General features: G+C 39.2%; 1 protein-coding gene across 1 annotated transcript in view; it reads left to right on the forward strand.

Moving 5' to 3' along the window:
- INSRR (insulin receptor related receptor) overlaps positions 1-15,598 on the forward strand; it is a 365,100-nt gene that overhangs the window by 236,201 nt on the left and 113,301 nt on the right. The window contains exons 4-8 of the mRNA XM_053705334.1: positions 4,620-4,762; positions 5,923-6,067; positions 14,431-14,645; positions 14,799-14,925; positions 15,299-15,537. Coding sequence (XP_053561309.1) covers positions 4,620-4,762; positions 5,923-6,067; positions 14,431-14,645; positions 14,799-14,925; positions 15,299-15,537 — 869 coding nt within the window. The remainder of the gene's footprint in view (positions 1-4,619; positions 4,763-5,922; positions 6,068-14,430; positions 14,646-14,798; positions 14,926-15,298; positions 15,538-15,598) is intronic.

Genomic DNA, 15,598 nt, shown 5'->3' on the forward strand with positions numbered 1-15,598 from the left:
CTATTCCTATAGAGGACAGCTGCGCTTTCAAAGATCCTATGGATAAAAAATTGGAAGAATTGCTTAAAAAGATTTTTGTTCAGCAAGGGTTCATCCTTCAACCAGCTACGTGTGTTATTACTGTCACTTCAGCGGCGTCCTTTTGGTTCGAAGAACTAGAAAGGTCGCTCCAGAAAGAGACTTCCTATGAAGAAGTCATGGACAGAATTCACGCATTAAAGTTAGCTAATTCCTTTATATTGGATGCCGCCTTTCAAATAACGAAATTGGCGGCGAAAAACTCAGGTTTTGCTATAGTAGCGCGGAGGGCGCTTTGGCTAAAATCCTGGTCGGCAGACGTGTCGTCCAAGACTAAGTTACTGAATATTCCTTTCAAGGGTAAGACCCTTTTTGGGCCGGAATTGAAGGAAATTATTTCAGACATCACTGGGGGTAAGGGCCATGCCCTCCCACAGGATAGGCCTTTTAAGGCTAAGAACAAGTCTAATTTTCGTTCCTTTCGCAATTTCAGGAACGGACCGGCTAATAACTCCACTGCCGCTAGACAAGAAGGTAACGCGGCTCAGCCCAAACCCGCTTGGAAGCCCATGCAAGGCTGGAACAAGGGTAAACAAACCAAGAAACCTGCTGCTGCTACCAAGACAGCATGAAGGGGTAGCCCCCGATCCGGGACCGGATCTGGTAGGGGGCAGACTATCTCTCTTCGCTCAGGCTTGGGCAAGAGATGTTCTGGATCCCTGGGCACTAGAGACAGTTTCCAAGGGATACCTGTTAGAATTCAAGGGACTTCCTCCAAAGGGAAGGTTCCACCTGTCTCGCTTATCTTCTGACCAGATAAAGAAACAGGCATTCTTACATTGTGTAGGAGACCTATCAAAGATGGGAGTGATAAACCCAGTCCCCTCCGGGGAACAAGGTCTAGGGTTTTACTCAAACCTGTTTGTGGTTCCCAAAAAAGAGAGAACTTTCAGGCCATTTCTGGATTTAAAGATATTAAACAAGTTCCTCAGAGTTCCATCCTTCAAGATGGAAACCATTCGGACAATCTTACCAACAATCCAGCAGGGTCAATTTTTGACTACCGTGGATCTGAAGGATGCGTATCTGCATATCCCAATCCACAAATCTCATCATCAGTTCCTGAGGTTCGCCTTTCTGGACAAACATTACCAGTTTGTGGCTCTTCCATTCGGTTTAGCCACCGCTCCCAGAATCTTCACAAAGGTGCTAGGGTCCCTTCTAGCGGTCCTAAGACCGAGGGGCATCGCTGTAGCACCTTATCTAGATGACATCCTAATCCAAGCGTCGTCTCTTTTCAAAGCGAGGGCTTATACAGACATTGTGTTGGCTTTTCTCAGATCTCACGGGTGGAAAGTGAACATAGAAAAAAGTTCACTGTCACCGTCCACAAGGGTTATTTTTCTGGGAACAATAATAGATTCTGTGGAAATGAAGATCTTTCTCACAGACGTCAGAAAGACAAAGCTTCTAAAAGCTTGTCGAGTTCTTCACTCTATTCCTCAACCCTCCATAGCTCAATGCATGGAAGTAATAGGACTAATGGTCGCAGCAATGGATGTGGTTCCTTTTGCTCGAATTCATCTAAGACCATTACAGCTGTGCATGCTCAATCAGTGGAATGGGGACTATACAGACTTGTCTCCCCAAATTCAAGTAGACCAGGTAACCAGGGACTCACTTCTCTGGTGGTTGACCCAGGATCACCTGTCTCAGGGAATGAGTTTCCGCAGACCGGAGTGGGTCATCGTCACGACCGACGCCAGCCTCTTGGGGTGGGGCGCGGTCTGGGACTCTCTGAAAGCTCAGGGCCTATGGTCGTGGGAAGAGTCGCTTCTCCCGATAAACATTTTGGAACTAAGAGCTATATTCAATGCGCTCCTGGCTTGGCCTCAGCTAGCGGAAGCCAGGTTCATAAGATTTCAGTCGGACAACATAACGACTGTTGCGTACATCAATCATCAGGGTGGAACAAAGAGTTCCCTAGCGATGAAGGAAGTAACCAAGATAATCCAATGGGCAGAGAATCACTCCTGCCATCTATCTGCTATTCACATCCCAGGAGTAGACAACTGGGAGGCGGGCTATTTGAGTCGTCAGACTTTCCATCCGGGGGAGTGGGAACTCCATCCGGAGGTCTTTGCTCAGTTAACCCAATTATGGGGCATTCCAGACATGGATCTAATGGCGTCCCGTCAGAACTTCAAGATTCCTTGCTATGGGTCCAGATCCAGGGATCCCAAGGCGACTCTAGTGGATGCATTAGTGGTGCCTTGGTCGTTCAACCTAGCATATGTGTTTCCACCGTTTCCTCTCCTCCCCAGGCTCATAGCCAGGATCAAACAGGAGAAGGCCTCGGTGATTCTGATAGCTCTTGCGTGGCCACGCAGGACTTGGTATGCAGACCTGGTGAATATGTCATCGGCTCCACCATGGAAGCTACCTTTGAGACAGGACCTTCTAGTACAAGGTCCATTCGAACATCCCAATCTAGTTTCTCTGCAGCTGACTGCTTGGAAATTGAACGCTTGATTTTATCCAAGCGTGGGTTTTCAAATTCTGTGATTGATACTCTGGTCCAAGCCAGAAAACCTGTGACTAGAAGGATTTACCATAAAATATGGAAAAAAATATATCTGTTGGTGTGAATCCAAAGGATTCTCCTGGAGTAAGATTAAAATTCCAAAGATTCTCTCCTTTCTCCAAGAAGGTTTGGATAAAGGATTGTCAGCTAGTTCTCCAAAAGGACAGATTTCTGCATTATCCGTCTTGTTGCACAAACGACTGGCAGCTTTGCCAGATGTACAAGCTTTTGTTCAGGCTTTGGTTAGAATCAAGCCTGTTTACAGACGCATGACTCCTCCTTGGAGTCTAAATTTAGTTCTTTCAGTTCTTCAAGGGGTTCCGTTTGAACCTTTACATTCCATAGATATTAAGTTACTATCTTGGAAAGTTCTGTTTTTGGTTGCTATTTCTTCTGCTAGAAGAGTTTCTGAATTATCTGCTTTGCAGTGTGATCCACCCTATCTGGTGTTCCATTCAGATAAGGTTGTTTTGCGTACTAAGCCTGGTTTTCTTCCAAAAGTTGTTTCCAACGAGAACATCAACCAGGAAATAGTTGTTCCTTCTTTGTGTCCGAATCCAGTTTCAAAGAAGGAACGTTTATTACACAATTTAGATGTTGTTCGTGCTTTAAAGTTCTATTTAGAAGCAACAAAAGATTTTAGACAAACCTCATCCTTGTTTGTCGTTTACTCTGGTAAGAGGAGAGGTCAAAAAGCTACTGCTACCTCTCTCTCTTTCTGGCTGAAAAGCATTATCCGCTTGGCTTATGAGACTGCCGGACGGCAGCCTCCTGACCGTATCACAGCTCACTCTACTAGGGCTGTGGCTTCCACATGGGCCTATAAGAACGAGGCTTCTGTTGACCAGATATGTAAGGCAGCGACTTGGTCTTCTCTGCACACTTTTGCCAAATTCTACAAATTTGATATTTTTGCTTCTTCGGAGGCTGTTTTTGGGAGAAAGGTTTTGCAAGCCGTGGTGCCTTCTGTTTAGGTAACCTGATTTGCTCCCTCCCTTCATCCGTGTCCTAAAGCTTTGGTATTGGTTCCCACAAGTAATGGATGACGCTGTGGACCGGACACACCAATGTTGGAGAAAACAGAATTTATGCCTACCTGATAAATTACTTTCTCCAACGGTGTGTCCGGTCCACGGCCCGCCCTGGTTTTTTTAATCAGGTTGAATTTTTTTTTTCTTTATACACTACAGTCACCACGGCACCCTATAGTTTCTTCTTTTTCTCCTAACCGTCGGTCGAATGACTGGGGGGCGGAACAAGAGGGGGAGCTAGATGGACAGCTCTTGCTGTGTGCTCTCCTTGCCTTTCCCTGTGGGGGAGAACATTTCCCACAAGTAATGGATGACGCCGTGGACAGGACACACCGTTGGAGAAAGTAATTTATCAGGTAAGCATAAATTCTGTTTTTTTTTGCGAAACAGGAAATACAATTTAAGGATAATATAGGATTAACGTTTTGATACTGAATCAAGTGAACACCCATTGCCAATGGGTGACAATAGCTTACAGATCCAAACAGAGACCAGGCCCTGTTTCTTAAAGGGACAGTAAACACCTTGTAATTGCAAGATATTTGTTGTCTTGCTATAGAATAACATATTAACCAAGACTAAACATTTTTTTAAAATAATTTTATTGTTTGCTACAATTGTTATTCAGTAGCCAAACTCAACTTACTTGCCTCATTTAAAGGAGCCAATCCACGCTTGAGTCTGCTGCTGAAAAGGCTAGACACGGTCATTATGATAGCATACAGTACTTTGTTTTGCAGTTTTTAACAGCCAGATCAATTAGGGACATATATGTTGCAGGTTCAGGCTTGGTAAGTCTGCAGGGTACATTTATAGTTTTGAGAATTAGAAAATCCACAATTTTCAGAGCTAATTTACATAAAAAGGGGCAAAATAAAGTGTATTGCAAAGCTACTTAACTATGCATGACTAAACATTTTAATTTAACCCTTGTATAATGCAGTATCAGTATTTAGTGAATCAGTAAATTATCTATCTTTTTATAGCCTCCTCTGCCACAAGTGTGTTGGGCTCTGTCCAAAAGAGTGCAAGATTGGAATAAAAACTATTGATTCCATTGAAGCTGCAAAGGATATAGCTGGCTGCACGTTGATTGAAGGCAGTTTGATTATCAACATCCGGAGGGGCTGTAAGTTTTGCTCTTTGATTTTTTTTTTAATTTTTTTTTTTCATTTTTAAAATTAATTCCTTTTGGCTTTTTTTATTTTTCTTGTTTTTTTTGTGCTTATTCTAAATGCATTTTTTTTAATTTTAGCACCAAAGCAAGAATTCTCAATATCCTAAATGTATTGTATTGTAGTGACTTTTCTTTAAAAGCAGGTGGTCGTGACAACACAAGGTATTCTTGTGAAAAAAAAACAAATCTATACCAGTCTTCATTATGGTGCTGAACAGAGATTATATACTACTTGAAAGGAACATTCTAATGTAAAAATCACATGTTCTAATTTGGTAAAGTTTTGCATTGCTGACTCTAAATTACTATGTGTAAAGTACCACAGGAGACACGAGCGCTGCAGCTTCTGAGCAGGGCAGTCAGACACGTTTTCTCCAGTCAGTAAATACGGCATGCACTAATTATGTATTATGTATTTTTTTTTATTAGAACATTATTTTAAAATCTGCCGCTCTATAAATGCTCCAGACTGTAACAAGCTGGTAGCCTACTTACTTTCTTTACATATAAAGCTATTCTTCTGTATTGGGCAGTAACTTCTGTTGTGCCTAACCTGCTGGGTATATTAACAAATTCTAGACAATTTACCTAACAAGCAGTGTCTCCAAAGTATTCAAAGGAATAGTTGAAAGTACATTTTACTGTAAAACGGTCTCCCGTAATATGTCCCTCATGATCCATTTTTCCTGCTGGAGTGTATTAAATTATTTACAAATAGCCCCTTTTACCTTTATTTTGTCATTTTAAATAGCTGTTTTGCCAGTTGAAACTACAACCTATATAGAAAATTTCAATACTGCAGTGTTAGCTTTCAGAAAAGATATGCAAACAAGAGGCAGTAGCTTTCATCTTACCAGAGGGTGTGAGAGAGCCCATCCCATTTAAAGAACCTTGATGCTTAAGTACATCATGCCCTTTAAGAGTAGTAATTTGATTAGGGGTTATTAATTATGCTCAAAAGTAGTTAAAATAATATAAATATTTTTATATTCAGTTAATGTACTTTTTTTTTATCTTTAAGCCAATTTGTTAATTTTTCCCTAAGCACTACTGTATCTTCTTAATAAAATCTCTGCAGATTTCTGTATCAATTGTAATTGTTTTCCTTTCAGATAATTTGGCATCAGAGCTACAGAGGAGCTTGGGGCTTATTGAGACGATCACTGGCTTCCTGAAGATCAAGCATTCCTTTGCTCTAGTCTCCTTATCGTTTTTTAAAAACCTGAAGCTTATCCGAGGGGATTCCATGGTAGATGGGTAAGAATGATTGTAGTTAAAGATTCTGGGGCAGCAATTAATATAGATCCTGTGATAAGACATTCAACTGGGATAAATGTACAATCTACAAAAATGCCTTTAGTCTGAAATAGTGTATTTTGTTGAAAAGATAAATATTGATAAGCTTTTAAAATATTCAGCTGCACATTTTGGTCAACAAAATCTAATTTTGCCTTGGGAGGTTAATTTATTAAAGGCCTAATTACTGATAGTTATTTTATAATTATAAAACATCTGGGCTAGATTACAAGTGAAGCGCTATTTTAGCGTGCGCCTGTAAAGGGGCAAGTTTACCCGTTTTACAGGCGCAAATTAAATAACCAGCCATTACAAGTGGCTGGTCAATGCTACCGCGAGCTCGCAGTAGCACTTTGCTAAGTACAATTAACCAGAGGTCAGACTTGGTTAATTACAAATATTGACCCACAGTTGCACCCCAAATAAAGTGTACAGTTACTTTATTAAAATAAAAAATATGAGCATCTTTTAAAAATAAATAAATGCACAAAGCAGTTATAAGGGGTTAAAATGAGTAGATGTGGGGTGTTTGGGGAAAAAAACGGCACTGAAAAGTGCCTTTACATTGCAGTATATGGGGACTGTGTTTATACTGTTAATAAATGTGTATACACTTATATACTTATATATTTATGTGTTAATGTGTGTTAATATACACATATAAACACATAAATAAATATGGTTATAATCATACACATATATATTTTAAATTTGCTGCCCAACGCTGTACGACTTACCCCCTGCGTTGTGCTAGGTTCTTTGCCGTGTCTCCCGGCATCAGAACGAGGCTCCCATTGGAGCCTATGGAAGCGCGCTCTCATGAGCGCAAGGCTTCCAGGCAATGCGAACGCGAGGTTCGCATTGCACTTAAGTTGTAATACCAGTGCACATTTGCGTGCATTGGTATTACTGAGTGGAGTGCAAATATTGCGCTTGCGAAAGTGCAATTTTGCAATCAACTCATAATCTAGGCCTTACTGTTTATTTAAATTTAAGTTTTTATATTCATTGTTAAAATTAAATGTCTACAATATAGCAATCACATAATTTCAATTTATTTACCTTTTTTAATTAAAAAAAAAAAAAAACGAGAAACTTAAATTATTACATGACATCAACATTGGCAAAAAAAAGTTTTGTTTTGTTTTTTTTCCCCTTCAAGTGGTCTGATAGAGGTTCTCTAACTGATCTGAGACCCATTTTCCCACTAAGACCGCTTCCTGAATAGAGGGAATGACAGGCATACAGCCGGGCAGTGAGAATCTTTACCTAGTGTGGAGAATGTCACAGGCCTTCCAGGTGAAATATGGATTTATCTGGCAATCCCTTGGTCTACAGTTTGCTGCTATTTCAGAAATTCTGGGTACTGTGGAATGAGCATCAATTCAAGTGGTCTGATAGAGGTTCTCTAACTGATCTGAGACCCATTTTCCCACTAAGACCGCTTCCTGAATAGAGGGAATGACAGGCATACAGCCGGGCAGAGAGAATCTTTACCTAGTGTGGAGAATGTCACAGGCCTTCCAGGTGAAATATGGATTTATCTGGCAATCCCTTGGTCTACAGTTTGCTGCTATTTCAGAAATTCTGGGTACTGTGGAATGAGCATCAATACACTTACAGGCAGTCCTCCCTGCAACCAAGTATGCCTTAAGGATTAAGGCCTTAATCCAAGCAGCAAAAGTAACTTTAGTATCTTTAAACCTCTTTCAAGAATCATAGAAATGGACAGACAAGGCAGAAGGCAGACTGTAGCTTTTACATAGAATTTGTTCATCAAAATCTAGATTCTCTGAGGCTGACTGCGTGGAGATTAAATGCTTAGTCTTAACCAAGAGAGGTTTATTTGAGAGTGTCATTGATACTCTTATTCAAGCTCATAAACCAGTTACTCGGCGTATCTAACACAAGGTGTGGAGGACCTACTTATTCGGGTGTGAAGAGCGTGGTTTTTCCTGGTACAGAGTTAAGGTTGCTAGGATCTTATCTTTTCTCCAGGATGAACTGGAAAAGGGCCTTTCTGCTAGTTCCCTGAGGGGACAGATTTTGGACTTGTCGGTTTTATTGCACAAGAGACTGGCTGAGCTTCAAGACATGCAGTCCTTTGTTAAGGCTCTGATTAGGATCAGACCTGTGTTTAGATCTGGGGCTCCTCCTTGGAGCCTAAATCTTGTTCTTCGGGTTTTGCAACAGGTTCCGTTTGAGCCTCTGCGTTCCGTTGGCATTAAATTGTTATCTTGGAAGGTCCTCTTTTTATTGGCTATTGCCTCTCCGTACAGAGTTTTTGAGATCTCTGCTTTGCAATGTGAGTCCCCTTATCTGATTTTTCATGCAGATAAGGCAGTTTTACGTACTAAATTAGGTTTTCTTCCTAAGGTTGTGTCAGATCGCAACATCAATCAGGAGATTGTGGTTCCTTCCTTGTGTTCCTTCCTGGCCAAAACAATAGGGTTCTTGCATTCAACAGTAGTACAAATCATATATGTAGTACAAATCATATATGTACCAAATTACAAATGTAATCATTATGCAGACATGTTTTGTATTGTGTTATATAGTTTTGTATTACCAGTACAAATGTTTCCATTTCAGCATATTTTTTCTATAATTTTCCTGTTACAAAACAGAGATACTGTTTTGATAGATCAGGATACTGTAATGGCCAAAATTTACCAATACATGTACTTTTTTACGTATGCTTTGTGGTCCGGTTACTACTGACCTCATTAATATGTACTTTAACTAATCTCATTATTGTGAGTAGTATAGAGTCCGTTTTTGACAGAACATGCTAATTTTATTTATCTCAGATACTAAATTGTATGTTTAGCTACATGCAAACATGGATCTATGAAAATATTTTAGTACTTGCATCAACACACATTGCTAGTCTCAATACACACTATCTATCTCAAGCTTAGTGTTAACATACCTAGTTTTACAAATAAGGAATCTATAGTTTGATTAGACCTGTGGATCCTTTTTTCCTCTTTACAATTATCTTTTATATGTGTGTTTTAACATATTTTTTGTTACATAGAAAGTATCTGATGCAAGTATTTTCCTCAGCCCTCCTGTGCTTTAAGGACAAAGCAGAGGCTGTAAACTAGGAATCACAGACTCATTCTCAAGTGCAGGTGTGATAAGCTTCTATATTTTCCTTATGGCTACCTCAAATGTAGTTTGTTTCCTTGCTCTATAGCATTTATGCATCCTTTTTTGCTTTCCTTTCTATGTTTTCAGTGCTCACATCAGCACTCGACTGGGCCAGGGCACCATCTGGAGGTCTTAAAGGGATGCAAGGAGTTTGATTCCCTCTGGAGGCGAGGTTACCACTCAACATTCTGGAACTCCGAGCATTTCTTAGAGCTCTTCATGCCATGGTCCATTCTCAGTCAAGTTCCATCTTAATTAACTATCAAGGAGGGACTTGCATCTCTCTCACCATGCAAGAAATGTCTCTCCTTCTGTTATGAATAGAGAAGGAAAGCTGTTCTCTATGAACTTCATATTCAATGTGTTAACAAGTGGGAAGCAGACTACTTTAATCTGTTCAGTCAAGAGAATGGGTTCTTCACCAAGACACATTTGACCAGCTTATTCTAAATTGTGTTCTACCATGTATATATCTAATGGCGTACAAGCTGAATCACAGCTTTAACCATATTGTGCCAGATATAGAGACTCCAAAGCTCTTGTTTGTCCCTGAATATTTCTATTTTCCCAGTTTGTTCTTCTTTTAAGAGTCATTGCAAGAAACAAACAGGATTTAGCTTCAGCAATTCTCATAGCCCTGGTATGGAACTTGGTATGCAGACCTAATTCAGGTGTCTTCTCTTCCAAAATGGACCCTACCCCTAAGGAAGGATCTTCTGTCTCAAGGACCTCTGTTTCACCCAGAACTCAGTTTGCTGAATTTGATGGTGTGAAGGTTAAATGATTATACCTCAAGATCTATACTTTGCTTCATGCAAGTAAGCCAGTTAAGCAAATAATTTATCATAACATATGGAAAGTTTACGTTCTTTACTGTTGCGCTTGAGGATTTTTGTTTTCTTGGAAATCCTTTAAAAATCTCAGAATACTTCAGTTCCTTTAGGATGGAATAGATAAGGGCCTATCAGCTAGTTCTCTAAGAGGTCAGATATCTAATTAACTGTTTTGTTTCACAAAAAGTTGGCTAAGATGCCAGATCTTCAAACTTTTGTTCAAGCCCTAATTAGAATTTCTCCAGTTATTAGACCAATTTCTTCTCATTGGAACTTGAATTTAGTTCTCTATTTTCTACAAGGTTCTCCTTTTAAACTTATGCATATTTTAGACTTTAAACTGTTGTCCTGGAAGGTTCTTTTCATCCTGTGGACCAAATATGATTTTCTTCCTAAGGTGGTATCTTCAGAAAATATTAATAAGGAAGTAGTTGTTCCTTCTTTGTGGCCAAAGCCTTTTAATCCAAAAGAAAAAATTACTTCACAACCTAGATGTTGTGAGAGCTTTAAAGTTATATATTCTACTAAAGACTTAAGACAAGCTTCCAGTTTATTTGTCCACTACTCTGGTCCTAGGAAGGGTCAGAAAGCTACGGCGGAGGCCCTGGCATCCTGGCTCAAGCAGATTATTTGTAAGGCTTACTTGGTTGTGGTAAATCCACCACCAAAGAGAGTAACTGCTCTACAAAATAAGTATCTACTTCCTGGGCTTTCAAGGATGATGCCTCCTTGGAACAGATTTGTAAGGCAGCATTCTGGTCTTCCCTTCACACTTTTTCCCACATGTTATTAAGCTATGGACTCTTATTAGCTAAGAAGGAAAACAGAATTTATACTTACCGATAATTTTTTTCCCTTAGGGCTGATACGAGTCCATAGCCCCTGCCCTAATTTTGTAAATAGGTGACAGATCTTATTTGCAACTTGTAACCCTGATTTCTGTATTTCATACCTTTTTTTTCTGTCTCTCTCCTCTGCTCAGCTATACGTAAATATGTACATTTGTGCTCATGTATTATCGATCAACTGTGTTTACTCTTTTTAAATCATAATGACAACAGAAACTACCCAAATGACCCTGATCAAAAGTTTACATACCCTGGTTATTTTGGCCTGATAACATGCACACAAGTTGACACAAAGGGGTTTGAATGGCTTATTAAAGGTATCCATCCTCACCTGCGATCTGTTTGCTTGTAATTAGTGTGTGTAATTAGTGACAGACCCTTGCATCTTTCATCCAGTGCTGCACTGACGATTCTGGATTCTGAGTCATGGGGAGAGCAAAAGAATTGTCAAAGGATCTGCAGGAAAAGGTAGTTTAACTGTATAAAACAAGAAAGGGATATAAAAAGATATCCAAGGAATTGAGAATGCAAATAAGCAGTGTTCAAACACTAATCAAGAAGTGGAAAATGAGGGGTTCTGCTTGATAACATACTGCATTCATCTTGCCATCAATTCTGACCAAATTTCCTGCGCCTTTGTAGCTCACACATCCCCAAAATATCAGCGATCCACCTCCGTGTTTCACAGTAGAATGGTGTACCTTTCATCATAGGCCTTGTTGACTCCTCTCCAAATGTAGCGTTTATGGTTGTGGCCAAAAAGCTAAATATTGGTTACTCCAAATGACTTTTTGTCAGAAGGTTTGAGGCTTGTCTCTTGCTGTTTGGCGTATTTTAAGCGGGATACTTTGTGGCATTTGCGTAGTAATGGCTTTCTTCTGGCGACTCGACCATGCAGCCCATCTTTCTTCAAGTGTCTCCTTATTGTGCATCTTGAAACATTCACACCACATGTTTTCAGAGAGTCCTGTATTTCAGCTGAAGTTATTTGAGGGTTTGTCTTTGCATCCTGAACAATTTTCCTGGCAGTTGTGGCTGAAATTATAGTTGGTCTACCTGACCGTGGTTTGGTTTCAATAGAACCCCTCATTTTCCACTTTTTGATTAGAGTTTGAACAGTGCTGATTTGCATTCTCAATTCCTTGGATATCTTTTTATATCCATTTCCTGTTTTATACCACTCAGCTACATTTTCCCGCAGATCCTTTGACAATTCTTTTGATTTCCTCATGACTCAGAATCCAGAAACGTCAGTGCAGCACTGGATGAAAGATGCAAGGGTCTGTCAGGAGTCCAGAAACTCATTGACCTTTTATACACACACAGTAGTTGGCTGAGCTCAATACGCACAGCCAATAGAATGTGAGCTCAATACGATTGGCTGATTGGATCAGCCAATCGGATTGAACTTCCTTACCTACCTTAATTCCGATTGGCTGATAGAATCCTATTGTATTTTCAGGTAAAAGAGCTGATTACTTTGGGGCAATGCCCCGCAAAAAGCCCTTTTAAGGGCTGGTAAAAGAGCTGATTACTTTAGTAATTTAGAATAGGGTAGGGCATTATTTTATTTTGGGGGTATTTTTTTATTTTATTAGGGGGCTTAGATTAGGTGTAATTAGTTTAAACTTCTTTTTTTTTGTAATTTTTTTGTAATATAGTGTTTTTTTTGTATTATAGAATAGTTTATTTGATTGTATTTTAGTTTAGCTTATTGTAGGTAATTTATTTAATTAATTTAATGATAGTGTAGTGTTAGGTGTATTTGTAACTTATGTTAGGATTTATTTTACAGATAATTTTGTAGTTATTTTAACTAGGTAGCTATTAAATAGTTATTAACTATTTAATAGCTATTGTACCTAGTTAAAATAAATAAAAAGTTGCCTGTAAAATAAATATAAATACTAAAATAGCTACAATGTAATTATTAGTAATATTGTAGCTATATTAGGGTTTATTTTATAGGTAAGTATTTAGTTTTAAATAGGATTAATTTATTTAATTTTAGGAATATTATTTTGTTTAATTTAAATTATATTTATGTTAGGGGGGGTGTTAGGGTTAGGGTTAGAGTTAGGTTTAGGGGTTAATAACTTTATTATAGTAGCGGCGACGTTGCAGGCTGGAGATTAGGGGTTAATAATTGTAGGTAGGTGGCGGCGATGTTAGGGAGGGCAGATTAGGGGTTAATACTATTTATTATAGTGTTTGCGAGGCGGGAGTGCGGCGGTTTAGGGGTTAATACATTTATTATAGTGGCGGCGAGGTCCGGTCGGCAGATTAGGGGTTAATAAGTGTAGGTAAGGTAGCGGGGACGTTGGGGGGGGCAGATTAGGGGGTAATAAATATAATATAGGTGTCGACGATGTTAGGGGCAGCAGATTAGGGGTTCATAGCTATAATGTAGGTGGCGGCGGTGTCCGAAGCGGCAGATTAGGGGTTAATAATGTAGGTGTCATCGATAGCGGGGGGCGGCAGATTAGGGGTTAATAAGTGTAAGGTTAGGGGTGTTTAGACTCGGGGTTCATGTTAGGGTGTTAGGTGCAGACTTAGAGAGTGTTTCCCCATAGGAAACAATGGGGCTGCGTTAGGAGCTGAATGCTGCTTTTTTGCAGGTGTTAGGTTTTTTTCAGCCCAAACTGCCCCATTGTTTCCTATGGGGATATCGTGAACAAGCATGTTTTTCCAGCTTACCGCTACCGTAGGCAACGATGGTATTGAGGGTTGAAGTGGAGCTAAATTATGCTCAACGCACCCTTTTCTGAGCCTAACGCAGCCACTCAGACAACTCTAAATACCAGCGTTGTCTTAAGGGTGCGCTGGGAAAAAAAGCAGTGTTAGCTACGCAGGTTTTTACCGACAAAACTCTAAATCTAGGCATATGTGTTTTACCCCCACAAAGTACTGCTCGTCCCAAGTTGAAATCCCAGCTGAATAGTGCGACTAGCACTGCTGAGTGCATCAGTGGAGGTTTCCACTTGGGACAAGCATACTTCTACTTTCTGGGGGTTTAACACTATTTAGAGCACTTAATTTTTTTTTACTCTTATGGCCCTTTAATTTCTGTTGCTATTGAAAAAAACATATGTACAAACAAACAAACAAACAAACTAAAATCCACACAAATGCTAATATGCACACAGTCACACACTTAAAAAAAAGCATTTCACAAACCCAAACAGAAAGTATATTTAACAATAAAAACTATCATTATTTATAAAGCCATCTCTCTAACTTTACTGTCACCATAAACTTTTATTTTATTTTTTTATGATTTCTGTTTTGTGTATGTTATTTTTGGGCATACGGCAAACTATGGAAATGTAATTAAATTCCTGCTTTTGTTTCACCTATGTGCATTTTATTGCCAATAACAGGTATGTCCTCTCCAAAACCAGGTTAACTGTATGGAGGACATCTATATGAAAGTTGAAGCTTTCTTTAACAGAACATTGTAAACATTTTTGCTTTCTTACATTCACAGGAATTACACATTGTATGTCCTAGACAATCAAAATCTCCAGCAACTCTGGGACCCCAGTCATGAGAACCTTTCTATCCCAGTTGGGAAGTTGTACTTTGCCTTCAACCCAAAACTCTGCCTTTCTGAGATCTACCACATAGAGGATATCACTGGGACTAAAGGAAGACAGAACAAGGCCGACATAAATCCTCGTACCAATGGAGACAGGGCCTCTTGTAAGTATCTCATATGTAAAGTGTGTAATCTATATTGATTTTTTTTTATATTTTAAATAATTTTTAAAATATTTACATGCACATTTTGTCTACATTGATTTACCCTATCTAAAAACAACAAATGATTCAAGCAATCCATTTCTTTTTTTGTAGGCAAAACTCATCATCTGCATTTTGTCACCAATGTGACAGAAGCTGACCGCATCTTCCTTAAATGGGAGCGATATCAGCCTCCAGATTACAGGGATCTTCTGAGCTTCATTGTTCACTACAAAGAATCGTATGTACTTTTGATTGGGGTGATAACACTGCAGAACTACAAGAATTTTAATCTAAATATAATGAAGTTACTGATGTTGAATTATACAGGCTAATATTGCAAGTAACATGTTGACATAAAATAAAGTATTGGTAAAATGTCATCATTTTACATTTTTTGCACATAAATGCTATCACACAAAGGATTTAACTGGAAAATGTGATGAGAACAAATGCATCTAATTGTATCTATGTGTGTGTTATCCAGGTCTGTATGCATAAACCAAAGTTGAATGCCTCTGACAACACATATGTACTTAGATATCTACATTATCTACAAACATGACCCATCTAAGCTTCATTCTAGTTTGCATCTTATCCTCTCTTTGCACTAGGCCATTCCAAAATGTAACCGATTACCTAGGGCAGGATGCATGTGGCGCCAATAACTGGAATGTTGTAGATGTGGAGCTGCCTCTAAATAATGACCAAGAACCAAGTGTGACGTTGCTGAATCTAAAACCATGGACTCAGTATGCAATATATGTACGTGCTATCACACTGACAACAGAAGAGGAGGGACGGAACTTTGGAGCCCAAAGTGATGTGGTCTACATTCGGACAAAGCCAGCAGGTTAAAAAAAAGCAATATATGTCTTTTTTATTTTCTTTTATTGGACATCTCTGCTTCACTC

This window comes from Bombina bombina, chromosome 1 (genome assembly GCF_027579735.1).
Source record: "Bombina bombina isolate aBomBom1 chromosome 1, aBomBom1.pri, whole genome shotgun sequence".
Classification (NCBI taxonomy): Eukaryota; Metazoa; Chordata; class Amphibia; order Anura; family Bombinatoridae; genus Bombina; species Bombina bombina.